Genomic DNA, 21931 nt, shown 5'->3' on the forward strand with positions numbered 1-21931 from the left:
GAAATTTGTACATGGAGATAACTGATACCCAGTGTGAGGACGTATCAAGCAACTGTAGATGCGAAATAGGGCAACGATATCATCTCAATGCACCGGAATGGTTGCTGGGCGTCCAAACATTTAGTGTACTCCCACATCAATGCTGGTACGTCGTCATGTGATTTCAACAATCTCAGCAACAAGGCAAAGAATTGGTGCCTCAGGCGAAAATCACCACGAGTCATGCCCGGGCTGAGTCAGCGGATCGCATGAAGGCGTTGGAGAACCATGGGAAGACAAAGCAGCAGTTCATCATCCTCCCATCATCTCGTGTGGACCTCTACATAGTACAACAATTGCGCCAATGGCAGTAGATATCATGCAAACGAGCCAGAGGTTCAGTCTCGGGCTTTATTTGGTTGCCTTCCAAATCAAACCGAGGGATATGCCGACGGCATGACGAAAGACCTGATAATTCGTCGTCCCTGCTATCAGACCATCAATGCGGAAATCCATCGCGTGTGGCCAATCGCGCCTGCGTCTTGGATGAGACTGCGCAGTATCGGGTGCTGATCCCTTGATAGAAAGACCACTTATTGAAAGACTTCAAGAGCGCCTTGAGCCAATGACCGTTGTATGAGACAACTCCTTGTTCACAAGCATCTTTGAACAAGGATCAACAGACCTTTGGATGGATTTTTCCCTACGTAACTGTTGGGGCCGAGGTTCGCTGCGCGTTCCTCAGGGCCAAGTTCCCAACAAAATGCATCGCGGCTCCACTTACGGAGATAATCTTCGCTCCCATTGATCCGGACCGTTTGGTGACCCCAGAACTCAAACATGAAGGCCTAGTCTGTTTGGCTGAGCCTGGTCGATCATTTATCTCCCATTCTTCCTTTTTTCCTTTCGCCAATTGCCTCATCGCCGACTAAGTTGATCTTCCTGTTGCTGCTGGGGTTGTCCTGCATTCACTCCAGGCTCCAATTTCTAGCTACAGAGGGTATTCATCACCATATATAATACCTCTTTTTTGTTGACCTTCCCTCTGGTCCTGTTGTCTATACTTTTTCCTTCCCTTTTTTTTTTTCCTTCTTTCCCTAAACTCGAAGGGAAACCGCGATTCTTACTCCCGAGGAAGTGAGCTTGGGTACAAGGCCATTCTCCTTGCCTCATCTTGCAACTTGACTCTCCCCACTGTGGGAAATCTAACAACATGTTCGATCTAAACCTCGAGACCGCGTCAGGCCCAGCGGTCGTGCGCATCGGCCTCCCGCCCTCCTCGTTACTGAAATTCCCCCCAGACGAACTCCCTACCACTCTTCCAGCTCCCCAGGTCTCCGAACCGACATGGAACCAACCCTTCAATATCCCTCCCCAGCTGTATAACCAACTGCTAGATGTGCGCGTCCCCATCACCATTGCCAGTGTGTATGCCGTCACCGTTTGCCTGCTCAATCGCGTGAACAAGAGTCGCGGATACAAGCCCTGGGGGTTCAGTCAGACAAAGCTCTTCAAGGCTTTCGTCATCCTTCACAATGTTTTCCTTGCCGTGTACTCCGCATGGACTTGCGCCGGCATGTTCCAGGCGTTCCGCAACTCGTGGCCAGACCGGAATGATCCCAACGGCCTTGTGGGCGTGGTGGATGCGCTCTGCAAGATCAATGGTCCCCGAGGCTACGGAAATGCCGCCACGTACAACCCCTTGGCCAACCAGTGGTCCATTCACAATCCCGAATACAAGCTCGCTGATGGTGGAGTACCCGACCCCACCGATGTCGGTCGCATGTGGAATCAGGGATTGGCATACCTGGGCTGGATCTTCTACCTGTCAAAGTTCTACGAGGTTTTGGATACTGCGATTATTCTGGCCAAGGGCAAGAAGAGCTCGACCCTGCAAACTTACCACCATGCCGGTGCCATGATGTGCATGTGGGCCGGTATCCGTTACGTCGCCCCTCCCATCTGGATCTTCACCCTGGTCAATTCGGGAATCCATGCGATGATGGTACGTGTGATTGGTTGAATGCGTGACCCTGCAGCGAACTAACCTAAAAAATTTAGTACACTTATTATACCCTGACTGCCCTACGCATCCGTGTCCCCACCGTGATTAAGCGCTCCCTGACCTCCATGCAAATCACCCAGTTCCTGGTCGGAACCACATGGGCTGCCTCCTACCTCTTTGTCCACTACACTCTCCCTCCCCAGTCTAAGGCTGCTGCTGCGGCATCTGCAGTCCGCTCTACCATGGCGACCGCAGCTGCTTCCGGTGTCGCCCCATGGCTCAAGAAGCTTGGCTTCCGGGCAGCTGGCGCGGAAGGGATTGCCGAAAATGTTGGCTATGCGCCTGAGATCGCTGGAAATGTATCGCAGCCTCATGTGGGTCCCATGGTTACTTGCATGGACACCAGCGGCCAAGCATTTGCGATCTGGCTCAACGTCACTTATCTTCTGCCCCTGACTTATCTTTTCGTCCGCTTCTTCATCCGTTCTTATCTGTCTCGCAAGGACCCCAGCCCTCAGCAGGCCACCCACATGCATGCCGCCGAGAAGGCCGGTCTCGATGCATTGCACCGCGTGAGCCGTGAGATTCAGAAGTCCGTCGAGATGAGCGGCGAAACGAGCGAAGCCACTGAGGATGAAGCTATCAACAAGGCCCAGGCACTCCGGAAGAAGTCCCAACAGGTCGCCGCCGATAACTCCCCGATCCGGACTCGCGCTTCTTCGAAGCAAAAGGCACGTCTGGCCAACCAAGAGTCTGGACAGGGTTTCTCCCCGGTAAAGAATGGCGCTAAGAAGCTCACCAGAGAGGAGGTTGAGGCCCCCACAGACGTTTCCGGCGTCAAGGACAAGAACCCCTATGGCGTCCTGAACAGAAATGCTTAGACCTCATCTTGTTCATCCTGAAAAAGACATCACTTCTTATGCATTTACACTGCCCGGGAATCACCTATAACGGCTTAAAAGTTTCAATGGGCAACCAGCCTGGAATAGTCAAAGATCTCTCCTTACTGAAGTTCTGACCACGTTATCTACGACGATAAGAACAGAATGGGATATGAACCTGACGAGCCTCGGGGATCCCTACCAGCCTGATCACCCCATGAGATCGTGCATCACCGTCAGTGGCCCATGGTCTGATCAGCGCAGCGGGGTTTACCATTTCAACTTACAGCACGAAGAAAAGACAAGTCCTAGAATGCGTTAATGGTTATTTGGGTCGGATCTCTTTTCTTCGTTTCCTTTTCTTTTTCATTCTTGATAGATTTTGTTTTATTTATGTGAATATGTTAATACCAACAGCTGGATCTGGACTTTAAAAAGAACTGGAAATAATATCTTTAGTTAGGAGCACAAGATATCAAAAAGCATTGTTTATTGTTTGATCTATTACTGTTTGTCCTGCATCCATCTATTATCTGTAGATATCTCTCGTTGCTTTTTGCTGTGGTCTACGGCGTGAGCAGGCTAACCCATAAGGACTTTTGGCTCAGACGAGACTCAATGTTATATCTAACTATATCGTAGTATACAAAGTCCAGCCATCTAGACCTCGACCTAACGTTACCTTATCAAAAAGATATGAAGTTCATTCTCATACTGTGTGTTAGAACAGAACGTCTCGAGCAAGCCATATCAGCCATCGGTATCCATGGTCACTACTTCCGGACAAAAGACCGAGCTTATACACCAGCGTAACATAAAAAACAAAAACAACGAATAGTCTATATGCATAATTAATAATTTAAAAAAAAATATAGTGTAATTTCTAAATATGTTCAGACATGGAAAAATACCCATCATGTCAAATAAAATCATATACACGTTCCATCGTGAAACGAGAAAGAAAAAGAAAATCCAAAGCAAAAACCAGGCCGCAAATCGTTAACCTTAACCAGCCCAGCCCAGACCCTTATACAAGAAAACAAACAAACACATGTCCCCGAGGCTTAAGTGAGATACCGGAAACCCTTGCTCATTGCCAGGGTCTCGTCGGCGTCTGGTTGGGCGGTGGCAGCGTTCTCGGCCTCTTCAAGCTCCTTGTTCAGGTTCTTGAGGAGCATGCGGAATCCGTAGCAGCCGACGATGGTGATACCGAACATGGCTGTCACGATACCGTAACTCTTGCGGTATCCGTTGTCGGAGAGATCCCAGACGTAGGAGCCGGCGACGTTACCGAGCTGACTGAAGGCGTTGATCATGGCGATTGCAACGGCACGCTTGGCTGGGGGACGGGGGAAGGATGTACTGATCCAGGAGTAGAAGACGATGAATCTGTGGGGTTTGGAATGTGGTTAGTATGGCTGTGGTGGATGATATAGTAGAGGTGAGTCGGGTGGGGAATGCTTACCCAGCATAGGAGGCGGCTTGGAGGAAGAGAGCGACGTATCGAGCTGCGACGTTCAGAGTGCACATGCTGATGATGAATCCGACCAGACCGACAAGGATAGGGCCGACAATGTGCCAGAACTGAAGGAGTTGGTTAGATGGGGCTATTTGTAAAATTGTGGGACTGTCACAGAAGACAAACCTTTTCCTGGTACCGATCGGAGCTCCAGGCAACGACCAGAGAGAACAAACAGGAGAACACCCATGGCGGGGCACTCATGAGCAGAGTAGGCACATAGCCGAATCCGAGGGTTCCAGTAAGGGTAGGCTAGGAGTCTCAAGTTAGACTGAGCACGCGCAGTGGGAAGACAGGGAGAACTTACGAAGAAAGCGTTGAACGAGAGGCCGACCACGTAAGCAGTGAAGGTGATCATCATGATATAGATCTTGATGTCCTTGACGGCCATGAACAAGCCATCCCACGGTCCTTGATCCTCGGAGTCAACATCAGCCTCGCCAACATCCTCGGCCATTCGTAGCTGAGCTAGGTCCAGCTCGTCCTTGGTGAACCCGCGTGTGTTGGTCGGCAAATCAGGAAGAATGACTGCTGCTAGAATAGCAATGAACATTGTGGCGGCACCCTCGACTAGAAAAATATCAGTCAACTGTAAAATATCGGAGACGATTTAGGAAGCTTACTCCAGAAGAGCCAGCGCCAAGCAGCGTGACCAAGAACGCCTTGCATGTTGGAAAGGACACCAGCTCCAACGAGTGCGGAGAAGGCATTTGAAATCAGATTTCCACAGAAAAGGATAGCGTTTCTCGTGGTGAGCTCACGACGGGTGTACCATTTCGACAGGATCATGAGAGCTCCGGGGAGGAAAGCAGCCTCAACGAACCCCAGGAAGAAACGGATACAGACCATTCCGGCAAAGTTGGTAGCGACGCCGGACAAGGTCGAGATAAGACCCCAAACAAGCATCACGGCTCCAATGTAGATAGAGGGCCGCGAGATTCTGTTGATGAAGATGTTGGAAGGGACCTGCATCAGAATATAACCGACGTAAAGAATACTAAGGCAGGTGGCGTATTGGCTGTAATCCAAATTCAGGTCATCCTGGAGGCCCTTAAGACGAGCAGCGGCCATGTTGTTCCGATCCAGGTAGTTCATGATGTAGATGATAACGAAGAAGCCGCAGCGAGCATCGAGTTTGCGCTTCAGACTCTTCTCTACTCGCGCACGCGTTGCCGGGTCGGCCAGCGCCGGGTTCGTTGTGGTGGTTACGGGCCTTTCCTCGAGATGGGCGGCATCATAGCCGGCCTTAGAGATTTCGTCCGACATGGCTTATAGTAGTCTGGGATTGTCGATTTCTCAAATCGTCTCTGAGAATAAAATGACCCCGAAGGGTATGGGAGATGGAAAGTATTTGACTTTTTTTTCAACTAAATCATGCCCAGCACATTAGGAGCTTTCGGCTTGCCGGTTTTGGGACAGTACACCGAAATCCAGCAGGAAGAAGCGGGGGGAGGGCACAGGGTTGAAAGATAGAGAGAAGAAAGAGATAGGAGATAGGAGGAGGAAGAAGGAGAAGTAGAGTAGAGAAGTAAGGAGGAAGGAAGGGAGGAGAGGAGAGAGTACCGTCCGAGATCAAACATCCAGGCTCGGGATCAGGGACCTTTTTGTGTAGGAAAGAATTGACCAGAAAACTATGACGACCCGCGGAACCGCACCCGTTGGGTTTCCCGACATATTCCCATGCCGGGAGGAAATTTAGGCAAATGGGGACCGAGTCAATTAGGTATGGTTGAGACCAATGGGGAAGGTGAAGGCGGGGAAAAAGACTGGGGAAGACCAAAGTCAAAAGATAAAGTCTGGAGACCGGGGAAGAGCCTTCGTGGAATCAGGAAGCAGAAACGAACCAAGCGAACTGGAATTGTGGAGTGAACGAAGCGTGGGGGTTTTTTTTCTCTTCTCTCGTGACAAAATCTTCGTGGGGGGTTTCGGAGCTGCCGTGGGGGTTCCCTCTGCTTGCGGGATATGGCGTTCGGCAGTTTACTTGGAGTCCGATTGACTATGGATCTTTTCATGAGGAAAAAAACGTGTTCATGGCTCTGACAGCCCGGAGAATTCAAGCTTAACCTCACCCCGACAGAGGCGGCAGTTATAACCACAGTGCTACTGGGATTCCAGCACAAGATCTCGGCTCTGACAAGATTCTGACCAAGCTTTTGCAGCAGAATGTATTACTAACTCATTTGACCCCCGCGTCCGGACGTTCCCCGTGGGCCGGGACCAAGGGGACTCTTCCGGTCCCAGCTTCTCGGCTACCCGTCCATATCTGGTCTGGTAGGTACCAACATGTTCTAATTGTCGGTGTGGGAATACACTACTCCGCGTTGACGGAAAAGCTATAAAGGCAGATACTAAGAGCTCGGGATCCTTCCTGAGGGGAAGAGGCAATTCTCGTACGTCATTTTCTGTCCGTGGTGTGAATCTACTGCAGGTGGATTAGGGCTTGTAGATCGGCACGGATCGGGCTGTATCGGCACGTGTTTCACTCGGAATTGAGAGCCCTCACGTGCTGCCTTTGGGAATTCTCCTACGCTTTCACATCTCCCCCTCTAAATACACGTCGGTTTTTACGAGAGGGTATTCGTAGAATATATCTCTAGGATATGACGGGATGGAATTCGGTTTGGAGGAATCTGTCTCTCATTCCGATACTTGGTCTTGAGCATTGAACCCTCTGGGCCGAAACCCTATCCCGAATTAGCCCCATTCCACAACATAAGATAAGGTCTCATTCTTTCTGGAGCATCACGACGTAAAAAAAGAATAGGTAGCATGTAAGAACATTCTCAATCATTGTTTATCGCTGGAAACAAAATAGACTCCGTCGAGGCACAACACTTGATTGACTTTTCGGGTGACCCATGGAACGTCAACCAGATTTTTCGGCCCCGAAATGCTGCCAAGCATCACAGTCGCCACATGGGATATGAAGTGCTAAGCGGGTCAAACAGCTGAAAGTCTCTTCTCTTAACGCAGTTGGACGAAGGAGAAGCGCTTGAAGAGGAAGTGTATCTATGCTCAAGGGACTAGTAGTCTCATTCTATTAGACTATGAATCAACGGACCCCTTTGTGTATGCTAAGATGGACAGTACAAGAGATAATCCTCGTATTCAATCAATGCGCTCCATTCCTATATCCACCTTCCCTGGCAATACACACGTAGGAACATGGCTATTTGTTAAAGCTGAACCTCTAACCCACCGGTGCCACAGAGCGGTTGCGATGGCCATTGGTCATTTGTATTCTTCCCATACCTAACGGATTATGCAAGATCAAACCCCTACATCATCACCAATAGACATTGACCAGCCATTGACATACATCTGAGTATGTTCATAAATCTCTACGGTCTTCTGCTGCTGCAGCCACTGTCGTAATCGCACGTGTAGACCCTGAGGCTCCGCCTGAAGTCTATCTGGACCATACAGTTGAAGCTAGTAGATCCATGCAGCAGTTCACCAGGTACCTCCAACAACTCCTTAATATCTCAACTATAGCCAGTGTCCATATTTTGGCCCCTTCATCGTCATTCCTATTCCAGTGTCTTCAAGCAGCAGACCCTGTTTATCTCAATATACATTGGCTTGGCGAAGGAATTGGGAGACAAGATGGACACAAAACAAGGCCGACACGACCAGCTTCTCTAGATCTATAGAGCCAGCTTGAGATACTTCTGTATATTCCAGGAACACAATCATCCAAGCATACACTCACTCTCCTACTACATCCTCAAAGATCCTTCTCTCTCCAAAACGTTCACCATGAAGTTTACCCTCGCCACTCTCACCGCCGTGGCCCTCGCTCCTCTCGCAGCAGCAGATTTCTACATCTACTCCATCAAGAGCGGCTCAGTCGATGACGGCATGAACCCCCGTCAATGCGGACGGATTCTTCTTCCTGAACAGTCCCCCTGACTGCAACGACGTCAACAACAAGGCCATCTTCATGTCTTCGCTCGGGGATGTCAGCGGTGGTAAGCACGGGGTGTGCTGCAAGGGCTGCCCTGATTTCGAGGAGCTCGAGTTCAATAGCAAGATAGGCCACTACAGTATGTCTCTCTCTGTTCTGCTTACCCTCTAGTATCGCTCTAGAATCGGAATGATCAGCTGACGCCGTGATACACGACCATCTACAAGAACCGGGATTACGGTCTGTTCACCACGACGACAAGAAGGTCGGCCAGTGCCAGATGGATAAGTCTGATCACTTCCAGTGCGGAAACCCTTCCAGCCAGGCTGGTGATTCGATCGTGCACTACACTGCACTGCGGACTTTAACGCGGATGCGGTCAACAAACAATGATTTTACGATGTAGTTGGGGTGGGGGGTATAGAAGTAGTTCTAATTCTTGGAGATGTGCTGAATATACTAAGTAACTATCTCTGTTCTCTTGTTCTTTCGTCTTTTCTCTCCATGATAAGCTGACTACGGAAGGATGTGGTCCAACTCCAGAAGTATACCTATCACCTCTAATCCCAGCTCACCATGCCAGCACAAACAAGACACAAAAAAGCCAAACACATACGTCACCCACACTGCACTCAATATACTCCCCATATCATCAGAGGCATACCGTATACTCCTATAGTACCCAACAAACCCACTAATCCAACTCTCCCAAGAACCCCAAAAGCCCAAACACAAACCAAAGCCCAAGCCAACGCTAACGCCACCCTCGACTACATACCCCAAACCAGCTCGAAGCACATTCCCAAGCCCAACAAAACAGACACAGTCAGGACCGGGATGCAAACCACAAAAGTGGAGTGGAGAACCCGAATGCTACGTGAAGGTAACGTGGGCCACGAGAAGCGTGGGGGTTGAAACGCTAAACCCTAATCCGTAACCTTTTACTTAAGCCTACCATCGGCAATTTTCGTGCAAAAAGTCATTGTCTGACCACGAGAATTCTACCGAGATGAATTAACTACGGAGTAGACTAATGCACGGAAGGGGGAAGGAAGAATTTTTCTTTTTCTCTCTTTTTCTTTTCTTTTTTCGGGATCTGGGGGCGGGTGTTTTTACCTTTTTTTCTTTTTCTTGTTTTTCTTTAGCCGGAGGTGAAGTTTTTCGGTTGAGTTTCTTAGGTGGGTTAACTTTTGTAGAATTTGTGTGTATATACCTCCGGTGGAGGGAGGATGCAGGGCGTTAGTACCTGCTATGGTTATGGTTGTGTCAATATGTAACAGGTCCAGTTGATGGGATCTGTTGGCACTCAGAGAAGGTTGTAGTATGTACTCCGGACAGTACTCGGGCCAAGCCAACCCCCCGGCCCGAATTAGATGATCCCTACCCGAGTTAGAGTCGAAGGAAGGGGAATCGGTGTGGGGAGAGTTTGGAATTCAACCGAGAAAAACCTTTTATATGATGTCTAGGATTGTGTCGGTCGTTTTGCTCGGTTAGCAGCTTGTTGGGTTTGTAGCCCCGGTTGTCATTCAGCAGGAGAGGGAGGGGGATCTGCTAGGATGGGTTTTATTGTCGGGGAGATATGTCGGCTTCGGTGTTATGGGGGTTCTTAATTTTTTAAGTACTGCTGCTCTGAGGGTTGGCATAGCATCGGGTTAACTGTGTTATACGAATGGTAGACCGTTGATAGGTTGTTGTGACACTCAGTTTGTGTCTATTTTATACTAAACAATGAGAACGGATATTGAGCTGTTCATTCATTTGTTAACCTATTTTCTGGATTTACTTCGGACAGTGTAAGCTCCGGAGAGTTAAAGCATCATCATCGTCGTCATTATACACTTGAGCATCTATGGATATCTCTACAAGTTGCACGAGAGTGAGTCTTTAGCTGTTGCCCAATCTCTGCAGATATAGCACAAATCGTTTACTGTGAGAGCATCAAGCAAAAGCATGTATACAGAAACCAAGAGATTTGCGAGAACAACCAGACCTGTAGACTCACATCCAACAAATCCCAAAAGATGAGATAAGTACTAGGCAGAATAATACAGGAAGGAAAATGGGGACATGGACAAAGAAAGATACGGACCAACACCACCCACCCACTGTTAACAGAACAGGACTATTCTGTATGCACAAATCCCCACTCCCGACAATTGCTTTTCGAGAAACTCTTAAAGACCCATCCAAGCTACTAAGGAGAAGCGGGAGCATCCTAGCTAGACCACCTGAGTCGTCTCTCGCTTCCCCTTTACACAAACAGCCGCAGCTGATTCATGAATCGCAGGGGCTCCACAAAACCGGATGGAACTAGGTACTTTTGACGCCCCTGTTTAAGCCGAGGTCGTCCTCGAATGACCGTTATGGCAAAATGGCCACGTCCAGACCAGGGATCAAGAAGGGACTAGCCTTGTTGCTTGTACTATTGTCTTAAGATCCAGGTAGTCGGCCGCTAGCTTAAAATAGTGCCATAGGTCCGTAGATTATGAGACTATTTTAAGACACTGGTGATGACTTAACAGTCTCGAAGATGAGCAATTCCAGGATATGGTATATGTCGACATGTCTGTGGTTGATGCCAGTAGTCCTTTCTCAAACATGGATTTCTACTTCACAAGGCTCGGTTCATGGTGCAAGACTGACATCCTCCCTCATATGACTGGACGTTCCAGCTAGAAAAATTATGTATAAGAAACTTGGTCAATGGACGATGCTCTACTTATACGGAAAACGGCTCTAGTGTTCTGGAAGATAAACCCCGAGGATCATTACTGCCCTGAGATGGGCCGTGAACTGCTGCATTTTACTACCCAGGCAATGAACAATAGAGTAGGTCAAGTATGATGATAGACCAGTCCCTGAAAGCTGTACAAGAGACGTGCCATGCATGGGAAAGCGAGAAGCGCTGAAACAGATAGAATACCAAGACTCGGGAACAACAACCAAGAGGATGTGGCCCTTTTCACGCTTGCAAAAGCACAAAACAAGAGACTGGACGGCTCTGATGCAACTCAACTGCGGTGAAACGCAGATGGAAGAGATTAAAAGAATCCGTAAACATAATTGAGCTCGGAGAGAGATAAAGGCACAGATCGAAGCTCAAAGGTAGGAAGGCAAAGTAGATCGGAGCCGGATGATCACAAACAATCAAAGAAACGACAAAGTATGCACAGCTCCAATTTTCAATCCATTCTTCAATGTAAAATCCACAGATTTCAACGCACAAGAAACCAAGCTGCTAGCGCCGTAACACCGAGAACATAGCAGAGACACAAGTGAATGGCCGGGATTTGCGAAGTCGGCAATAAGGGTCAGACGGGCGTGTTCAAAATCCACCAGCAGCAGAACTGAAGACGCAACCCAAATGTTGCTCTAAGAAAAGCAGGTCTACAAGTCAACACGCCAAATGTTGGATAACCACACCATTCATAGATCCAACAGCCGTCCAGAGAGTAATGACACAGACGTCACCTAGAATAGGCAGAGGGAAAAAGAAAGAATAAAAATAAAGATAAAAACGCCATTTGAAATGCAGCGGATTAGAGGAAGTGGGTATAAATCTTCGAGGTCTCATGAACTTCCATCTCCTGCAGCTATATTAGCATTTGCTAATGAAGAAACCGTCTGGTGGGCTCCAGCTCAACTCACCATCTTGAAATTGTTCAGCTCCTCTTTGATCTGTTGGGCAAGGAGAGGGGTCAGTCGGTTGCAGGTGGCGATCTCCCCACGACGATCATACTCGCCGCTCGGCCATGTATCATGGAACTGGATGCGAGGACTGAAGACGAGACTTTTAGGAGCCGCTGGTGTAATGGAAGCTCCTTTGGAATCAAGGAACCGCCCGTCTGGTAGGAAATCATCCTCACCAGCGATCCGGACTGCGTCAGCACGTCGGGTCTCCGACCGTGTCTGGTCCTCAGGAGTACTGGGGACGCTGGAATGAGGCGAATCGCTCCTGATCGTAGTCAAAGGACGCTCAGCCTGCTTATTCGGTGTGGAATTTGCTACTTCGGAGGTTTCTGATCGTAGATGTTAGCCAAGGAGAGCCCACCGCGGTAGAGAGCGTGAAAAAGAAACCCACTTTTGAGGATACCCTTCCTTACTGCAGCTAGAACCTCCGCCCGCTCCCTATCACCTCCCACAATGCTCTTACGCATTTGAGAATTATCTGCAGCACTATCTTCGGCAGCCGATGGACTTCGGGATTTAGGTTCAACCTTGGGAAACACTGTCCCGCCACGAGAGACATCTTGCGGATCCGGATTCACAGCTACGTTTTTCCGTTCCGCTTCGACGTTGACCACGGATAGTTGAGGCGCCATCGGTTCGACGATAACGCCGTCATTGGATGCCGTGCTCACAACAGACTTGGGGCGGAATAACCCAACGAGGGATCTCGTCGACCGTTTCATCCCCTTACCCATCTTCCGGAGCATGATCGAAGCAGATGATGCTGTAGAAGAGACAGACAAATTGTCTGTAGAGCTGTTAAAGAAGCGGCCTTGATGATGAGAGTAGATACTTTCACCAAGGCCACTGGCTTCTTGTTGTTCAGCAATGGCGGCCTGCTCGGGGCCCAGTTCCTGCTTGAGCAGTTCCCTCCGAGCTTTCTCTGCAGCAATGGCCTCCTTCTTGCTCGCGCTACTTTGAGCAGAGGCCTTGAGAAGTTCTGATGCGCTTCCGAACGAGAAAGCTCTTCTTAACCGGGATTTACCGGGTCTCTTGAAATCATTGTTCGTAATCTCAGCCAGACGTTGTGTTGCAATACTCTCCGTTGGAAGCCGCTTATCCTTAGACTCTGGTTTTGCCGTTGCTGCATTCTCAGGGATGGGATCTTGAGTAACAGGTTGCGACAATGGAGACGGTTTCGTCACTCGTTTAGTGTCATCCGGTTTAGCAACAGCTTTGTTCGTCGACGCAGACTCCGTATGTGCCGTATCCCGAATCTGGTGAACGTTAGCCACATGCTGGTATATAAATTGGATACTATGCCATTTCGCCCTTACAGAAGAGGTAGAGGAGTGGGGGGAATGATTGCTTCCCGAAGCATCTCTGTTGGACTGTGCCGAATTTGGCCGATGGCTTGGATCGAAATAATCATGGCCGCCTGTTGTCGGAATTGGTGACGACGAGGGCAGATGAAGTTGTAGATTAATGAGACCAGCATTATCCATATTGCCCCAGCTTCGTCGTCTGTATCTCTTCGCCAGCTCCGGCTGTTTTTCTGTCCGCGACGAATCATCGGCACTGGGCACCCGGTTGTGGCCTGGCTTACGGGACGTATCTTGTGCCGGTCCATTGGATCCTGACGCGGTGTTCGATTGTGAAAGGTGGTCGTCCGTCGTCGGCGGAAGACGGCCAGATCCGGGTGCGTTGGCGGGTGCAACGGCGGGCTGCGAGGCTCCGGCACCATCCGGTCGACGAGTACCACGACGATAACGATCAGGCGATGGGCGGGCAACAGTCGGAGACGAAATGTTCATAAAGTTAGGAGAGGGAGGAGAAGGGAGGTTAATAGTAGATAAAGGACGGAGAGGTGGTTCGCCACCACGCGGCTGTCTCGACGGAATGGCGGTGTCGTCTTTGGACATGTAAGATTGAACGGAAGAATTGGAAGAGGATGTTGATACAGAACCAGCTGCAGGATTGGCAAAACGCGAGTTGACTCCGGAGTGTGCAGGGTTTGGAGACAGTTGGGGAGCTGACGGAGCAGAGGACGTTCGATGCTCCGGCCTCAAGTGAGGGGACCATGACTGACGGCTTGACATGTTGGTCGAATTGGAGAGGTTGGGGGTGCTAGTAAAAGCATAGGGTGCCACGACCTGGTGGCCTACCCTGTAACTCCCCGATCCACCGACCGTATTGTATGAATTCCAAGACATGGTTGAATTTCGGGAGTTCTGCTGTTGCGATGACTGAGAGGGAGTAAAGGCGCCTGAAGAAGAAGAGGGACGAGTCTGAAGCACAGAGACCGTGCCACTTTGTTGCGGGATTGTCTGTACCAACGCTGCCATGGTGTTCTCCCCTGGTAACCGGATGGAAAGGGGTTTGACGCGTAAGTAACGACGTCTGAAGGATGCGATGTCAACGGGATGAACTCGCTATAGTCCGCAGGATACAAGTGGAGGTAGGTATAGGGTCAGGAGTAACTCGAGGGAGGAGAAAGGAAGAAAACAGAGATCCTGTACCACATGCCCGTCAGCAAAGATCGCACAAAAAACAGCAACGCAAGACGAAGATTGGCCGATGCATGATCGATGATTCCTTCGCCAGCACCATGTTCTTGCGCCCCCTAGAAAGTAAAACAAGGATGTCCGTACGTACCTGTTCTAACAAATGCAAAGGATAGATTATACAGATATGAGTTGATTAAAGGAAAAGAAAGAAAGAAGAAGAAAACGCTAGCGTGAATGCGAAAACGATGTCGGAGACACAGGAAAGGGAAACGAAAGGCTCGAATTGGGCGATGGTCGAAGAGGGAGTTCAACGAGTAAGGCGCAAGGAAACACAGTCCAGGATGGCGAATGCTGTCTAGAGCGGTCGAGCCATGTACAAAAGCGAATCGAAAATGAGACGAGTATATGGAGAAATGAAGATAACCACGAGGAAGATAACAAACGACAATGAACAAGAAGTAAAAAAGTAAATAGGGCAAAAACGCAAAAAGAAAAGGGGAGAAACCAGATCCTTAGAATGGGCACCTAATCTTCTGACTCAAGCAGAAGATGGGCCGTTCACTGGATCGGAGGAAATTAATGAGGATGAGATGGAAAGACGAGAGCAGGAGAAAGAGAGAAAAGGAAGAGGAGCAGGAGGGGCTGAAAGGCGTGGAATGGAAAAAGAAGGGAATAGGGAGATAATGGGGGAGGTGAGGATGGTGTGGAATGGATGCTAGTCAACTTTAGGGGAATCGTGACAGGCGGCGGAGACTGACTGACGGCCGGCCCTTTCCAAAGAACGCGAGTAGAAACGTTCAGGTACCGCAAGGAACCAAAGAACGCAGTAGGGTAAAATAAAACCAAATAATAATAACAATAATAATCCACGGAGAAAAAGAAAAATCTTTAGAGACACTTACACTTCTTCAACAATCCCAGGAGGTACTCTACACAAGATGAAAATAACTGTTCAAGACAGAAGAAAATTTCTGAATGAGAATTGAGGACCGTTTTTGACCTACGATTTCCACCTGTTGCTATTATTGCATCCAGCTGCAAGTCATGCCAAAACTCGTCTGAAGGTACACATTTCGTTCCTCTTTGCTATAATTAAAAAATCTAAAAATTAAAAATTTTGGTACACTTGTACAGATAGAACTAACGCCTTTTCTGGCTAGTACCGAAGTCGGTACTATCAACAACTGTTGGTATATTAATATCATATTAAGTTCTCCTGAATCTCCTCTTTACAATTCATCAGCCAACCATTCATTCATGGGTAAGACAACTCTGGGGCTGTACCGTATGGAAACTCCATATGCTCTTTACGGAAAGACTAATACAGACACAATACTAGTAGTAACTAACGACTGCTCAGCCGGACTTGCCTACAGCATGCTACCTTACATAAATAGTAGTCAGTATGACTCGGATCTGCCGTCTCTCCCGGCCCGTCGTCCAGAGTTACTTACAGAGTACCTCCGCGGTACCGGTAATCATACCAAGAAGGTGAGTAAGGTATGCCAAAAATACTACAAATACGTACTATCTCCCGGGCGGGTCAGGGAAACAAACCCCCTTAAGTTTAATTCTCCAACCTACTCGCTAGCCGTGACAACAAGCGTCAATATCTGTGGAATGCACTGGAGGGACAAGTTGCTGCCATTGGGAGAAGCACGGTCAAGAACCCAGATCGATATTAATATAAATATCATCTGTGCAATTTGCTCGTGGGAATGGATATATAACATTGATCTGTGGGGTAAACCACTGGATAAGAGAGATTCGATTTTCCCTCCCTTTTTCGGTATTGCTTACGAAAATAAACATCATACGGTAAACACACACAATTCTCTTCGTAAGTACACGTCCGGTCTGCCTGAGGCAAGAGGTACTACCCAAGTAACTCCATGCATTTCCTACACGGAACAATTATACACGATCAGCCGCGTCCCCTTATTTTTTTTTCCTTCTCTCTGTTTGGTATTTTTATTTTCTACCGTCCTAATGCGGCAAAGGCGAAGAAAGAAAAAGCAAGTACTAACAGATTGCTAGGAGAGAACGTGTCGGGTGCATGAGGCCACGACCTCTGGGGCCATTTAATTTCTAGTAAACTAATTGAAGCGCGATCGGGTGAGCAAATTGGACGCTGATTTGCGACCACACAGTTGCTAAAACTCTTAGCTGTAACGCCATCACAGGTGGATGGAGTCCCCTCCCCCCCCCCCCCAAAGACCCAAACCACGGATGTTCGGAGAAACATCCTGGAGACAGTTAGTCACTACCACTAGCAACTGCCTAGTACAGCTACAATGCCAATCCAAACAGTTCAGGTTGTCCGTTGCCCCGTTAGCGTCCACACTTAGACAGCGTTCCTTCAGAACCAGGCGGTCCTCGAAGCATTGACATTAGCTTTCTGTACCTCCTAAAGGAAGAACCCGTACTAGCGACGGAGTTCCCAATATTTGGTCAACCATATGCCGAGCTTGATGTCATTGAAGCGTGTCATCCCTGACCGGCGGAACTAATCAATAGATCGTTGATTGAGATAGGTATAGCGGACGCATAATGATCCTCGAGATTTTCGTCACCTACTATGTACTTTGAGTCATCGATCTTATGATTCACCTTCATTTCAGGCAAAACAACGACCGCTTCCCGAATCCTTCAGGGAAAAAAAAGAAAAGAAAAGAAAAGAAAAATCCTAATCTGTTTTTGGATCACTGTGGTAATTTCTCACAACCGTGGGAGATTCCCGCTATGACTTCCGTGGATCAGGGAGGTTCTGTTCCACCAACCTAATCGATAGCCCACATTCTGTACGAGCAAATTGCGAACTGACCATTCTCGCGTCTCTTAGACGCAGCCTTCTGCCCTTCCGGTCGTGTACCATGGATACTAGATAGTTAGCCTAGCAGTTGAGCTAACTCCGAGGCAACCGATGGAACTGTTCCTGTGCAGGATGTACTAGTGTATGTATGTGATGTCAGGCATCTCACTAGCAACTAATCGCACGTCATCTTTGTTTCGTCGTAAAGCGAGATTCGCAAGCCATCCACCAGGGTATTATGTCGGCATCATGTACGGAGTAGTAGAATTGGTTATACATACACGGTGGCAGGGGATCAAGCGGCAGAAGAGGCAAAAAAAAAAGAAAAGAGCCAGATAGTAGACGAAAATGAAGGAAAACGTGGCTCTATTAGACGTGCCTGGTTAGCGGTCAGTGAGGCTAATGTACACTCAAAAATCCCCAAATTAGGATTCGGGCCTACTCATGCAGTGCAAGAGGCATTACTAACCATTACTACATAAGCATTAATCCTCTTGGACGCCGGGATCCGAGGCAGTATTTTCTAGTTGAGGGCCAAATACTGCTTATCTCTAGAGACGCACAACATACTGAAATATATAAATGCTGTGCCTTCGCCTTTCACGGATATGGTACCTTTTCGAGAAGGAAGGTCAACCCATGGAACGATTTATACAATGTTCATACCCATGTACATAAACCCTATACCGAATACCACAGTAATACATACAAAGCGGCTAACTACTAAACTGACCTACTAAATTAACTTTCTGGTACAATACAATTCTTGGCTGCCTTGGAGTGAACCGAGAGACTGGCAACGACCCCTAGAGTCCCTGATAATAAGAGAGGGAAATGCTCGCTTACCTCCAAATTCCTATACGTTATTTAAACTCCCAAGGTTTCCAACATCTTGGAATCACGAAGCGAGGGGACCCATGGAAGCTTCAATAAAAGCGCCACGGGACTTTGTTTTGACTCACAGATCGCTCTTGTTGATGCGCTCTCTTTGTGTTGTCTCTTGAGTCTCTTCATGACATTGTCGGTGTAGACATCATTCCGGACCTGGATCACATATGGCTCACCTGTTAGAGATTTTGCTAAAGAACTGATCTCGGTTCGGTTGAGCCGATATGCAAGAGGACAATCGGTGACCCACTTTTTTGATTAATTTTTTGGTATTTCTTTTTCCCTTTCAACAGATCGGACCATACATATTTGGGCATTATCGTTATCAGGTGGGCATTCGGCTATTTCGCAATAGGCCACCTTCATTTCCTTTGCTTTGTGGTTACGCAGTATTGTTCCGGACACCCAACTGATATACTGCACTATACATAAATCATACTCGGCTCCTCCCTCAAAGATTTGTATGAAAGCCAAAATAAGAAAGTAATTTAGAAAAGAAGAAAAATTAGCTTAAGTAAGTAGTCGCTCGCGCAGATCAGCGTAAGGAGTTCCCGCGTGATCGACACCACAAGCCAGCATTTGATTCGACTCGGGGCCTTTCCCTCGCCAACCGCGTCACTCAACCTGACGGGCGGCGGGTGCATATCATGGACCCTCCGTCCATTGAGTTGCAGATTTCATTCGACCGTCTGCACCTCATTTCCCCACAATCTGCCGTTCGCGCAAGAACGAGAAAACTCTTATCAAGATGGTGGTCGTTCCATTTAACCAAATGAGGCAGCCACTGTTCCGCTTTGTTGGGATTTTCCCAACTGACGCGGCACAGTTGTCGTAGTGGTTGTTTCATCTACAATCTTATCTGTGGGAGAAGGAGTGAGGGGTATTGTACAGGACCTTCTGCTAAAGCATGGATCCCTATCTGATCCAAGGAACTCGACATTCCTGCGAGTCAGACTGTCATCTACTTTAAAACCTCGTGACCCGGGAGATGGTCCGTATGGAATGTTCCTTGAGCTCCGTATCTAGGCTATCTCTCCAAACCGCTCCACAATCACTCTCCAGCTGCCTTGGAGGGTGGGGACCTACGACATTGGACATTCCTACAGAATCCGAACACGATAAGTTCCGTGGAGTGGTAGCACTGTGGGTGCTAAGTCTTGAGACTACGGAGTCTGTGAGAAGTATGGAGAAGGCATCATACGGTGCGGAGACACACCGAATTTCAACTACAGACGATGTACCATGGCTCCATTGATTTGCCGGAGTTATATGGAGAACAAAGGTGAGAATGGAGCCAAGTGGATATGGAATGGTAATGCATAATCTACTAGGAACGGAAGGGCTCCTTCAGACGGGGATAGGGATCCTCACTTTCAAATTGGCAGGAGCTCCGTTTCATTCCCTTTATCGTAAGAGAGCGACGCGGTTTCATTGTTGATGGAGTATTCTCCATATTATTTGATATCGTCTACGGAGATTTTCTCTTCCAACGCCTTCAGAGGTGGCAAAGAGTTTAAATAAACCCCGAGCTTCTCTTCTTCCTTTGTTTTTCTTTTTCTCTTTTTTTTTATTTTTTTTTATTTTTATTTTTTTTATCCCATTCTCAGCCCTCTCTACTCTGTATGAGGGGTTAGTTTCGACCGCTGAAATACGGAAGTCAAGGGAAAATAAAGAAAAGTAAACAAACTTTTTCACCCTTCGAGTGGTTTTAGCTTACCCAATGCGGCGGTGCAATTCAACTACTACTTGAAAAGTGGTTCCTCTTATGACAAATGCCTCGACCCCTCTGGCCTCGACTTGCTTCACATACCAGATGCAGGGTTGGAATGATGACAATCCGGGGCTCCAACGTGACAACTCCTACGTGGCCAAAGTAAAACGGCGCGTGATTGGAAGAGCAAGCGCACGTTCCTCTTGATAATTTATTCAGGAACCCTGAATGCTGTCAGAGTGACATGTGTAAATACTAGTAGTAGAGGATGGTCCATATCCATGTCTGCACCAGTCCCTTCCTGGTATGAACGACGCGGTTTCAGGGGCGGCGTTAAGGACGGGGTCCCAGCGAGGGATGATCATACCTAATCCTGGTCGACCTATGAACAAAGGTTCGCTTCATTACTGTGTACAAGGTATATCTGGGGAACAACCGAAAAATGTGGAGTACAGACTAGCAGCTGGAGTGGGAAAACGACTTCCTACACCGTGTAATGATCATCCCATATCGAACAACGGTCGGCCAAATCCAGAAATGGTCAACGTTGGATGACTAGTTAGCGTACTCGTACTCGTAAGCGATATCAAAATGTTCATATCGTGTGTGCAAGTTCCGCTTTAATTATGCAATCTTTTGACCAAAGAAGCCATACATACTTACCATGGTTGTATGTACATAGTACACCTGATCACTTGACAACAACCTACTACTAGTAGTACTACGCAGGAGTAGCCTCCGTGAAAGGTACCTGACCTTTGGGAGCCATGAACCCAGAAAAGTCAATTCCCCTCTGCCAGGAACTTGCCTGTATATTCAGGCACAATGGACGGTTCCCCCGCATCTGCTCACATGATTATGGTTATTGAGAATTAGTACTACTCGAGTAGCACCTAAGGTAACCGTAGTACATAATAGTACTAGTAGTTACAACAGTTCAATTTAGACAATTTCAGATGGCCCTAAACTTGGCACATAATTATCCATATTGCGATAGTCTACGTACAGCTGCATGTGCAGTCAAACACCTGCGGCCCCCATCCGGTATTTCCGCCGTTTTTATATATCTCCGGTTACATCTCGTCAAGCTTACAGGACAGTTCACTATGCATTGCAGATACTTCAACATGAAACATCGGTACAACTTACTATGTTGACCCAGAAGTTCCCCACGCCGACGAATCGATGGGAATCCCCGTGCCCGTAGAAGTAGTAGTAGTAGTATTTCCTCCCCTGGTCACACAGCGTCCTCCTCGACCGCATGCAGAGGTTATCCGCATCCCACAGCCCAAGAGTCATATGATCATTCCATTGGAACGTATGGTTCCACTACGACTACTACGTATTGAATAGTCTAGTTCTTTGATCTTCTTTTTTCTTTTTTTCATCCATCTTCTCTGCCGGCATTGCCATTTTCTTACCATTGGTGTAAAGCCGGCGAGATGGTCATGTTGGCGGGCAAAAGTTTCCACGAGCCACGATTAGCGGAATCTGCATGTCGCTTTAATGGGTAGTTACTAAGCGGGGCTTCGGCCGGCGAGGAAGACACGCTCTTCGATATTCTGACATGAGGGGATGGCCCTGGCTGGCTGAGATCCACCAAAGCTTTTCTTCGCTTTCTTCTTCCCTTTTTTGTATGTGTGTGTGTGTATGTCTATATATATTTTTTTAACATCGTAAGCAAAGTACTCCGTTCACAGTTGGTATACTGTAGTAAACATTGTCAACATAACCTACACCTCCGTTTTACACATACGGATAGCACCGCCCTTACCCGTCTAAGCGAAAATAAACCAAAAGACAAGAATACTCCCGGCTAAACTTTGATCACCGCAAATTGTATGAAGATTGACTGAATATTTCTTGGAAGTAACCTTCCCTGTCATGACCCACCCATGTGACCCGCAGCAGACGGTTAGCTTCATGACGCTTGTTGTGTGCCTCGGAGATAACTTTTAGTTGCTGATGGGTTAGCGCTATCAACGTACATAATGCATCGATACCGGTGGACGCTAGTGACAAGGTACCAGATAGTATGTAGGTCGAACGAAGT

At 48.0% G+C, this 21931-nt stretch overlaps 4 protein-coding genes across 4 annotated transcripts; 2 read left to right on the forward strand and 2 right to left on the reverse strand.

Moving 5' to 3' along the window:
- Positions 1-1192: 1192 nt before the first annotated feature.
- On the forward strand, positions 1193-2865 carry ABOM_011720 (elongation of very long chain fatty acids protein; the record flags this gene model as incomplete). Its single annotated transcript, XM_022538848.1, has 2 exons — positions 1193-1984; positions 2041-2865. 2 exons carry the CDS (start codon positions 1193-1195, stop codon positions 2863-2865), a joined length of 1617 nt encoding a protein of 538 aa, XP_022384035.1.
- A 1064-nt stretch (positions 2866-3929) lies between these two features.
- ABOM_011721 (putative MFS transporter) lies at positions 3930-5650 on the reverse strand (the record flags this gene model as incomplete). The annotated part of the gene is made up of 5 exons (XM_022538849.1): positions 3930-4254; positions 4331-4449; positions 4511-4636; positions 4692-4954; positions 5008-5650. 5 exons carry the CDS (start codon positions 5648-5650, stop codon positions 3930-3932), a joined length of 1476 nt encoding a protein of 491 aa, XP_022384041.1.
- Positions 5651-8143: 2493 nt separating this feature from the next.
- Positions 8144-8697, forward strand: ABOM_011722 (uncharacterized protein; the record flags this gene model as incomplete). Its single annotated transcript, XM_022538850.1, has 3 exons — positions 8144-8233; positions 8319-8430; positions 8519-8697. The coding sequence occupies 3 exons, from the start codon at positions 8144-8146 to the stop codon at positions 8695-8697; spliced, it is 381 nt and encodes a 126-aa protein (XP_022384036.1).
- Positions 8698-11830: 3133 nt separating this feature from the next.
- Positions 11831-14173, reverse strand: ABOM_011723 (uncharacterized protein; the record flags this gene model as incomplete). Its single annotated transcript, XM_022538851.1, has 4 exons — positions 11831-11878; positions 11940-12310; positions 12373-13237; positions 13298-14173. 4 exons carry the CDS (start codon positions 14171-14173, stop codon positions 11831-11833), a joined length of 2160 nt encoding a protein of 719 aa, XP_022384037.1.
- Positions 14174-21931: the final 7758 nt, after the last annotated feature.

This window comes from Aspergillus bombycis, assembly GCF_001792695.1.
Source record: "Aspergillus bombycis strain NRRL26010 chromosome Unknown contig00149, whole genome shotgun sequence".
NCBI lineage: Eukaryota > Fungi > Ascomycota > Eurotiomycetes > Eurotiales > Aspergillaceae > Aspergillus > Aspergillus bombycis.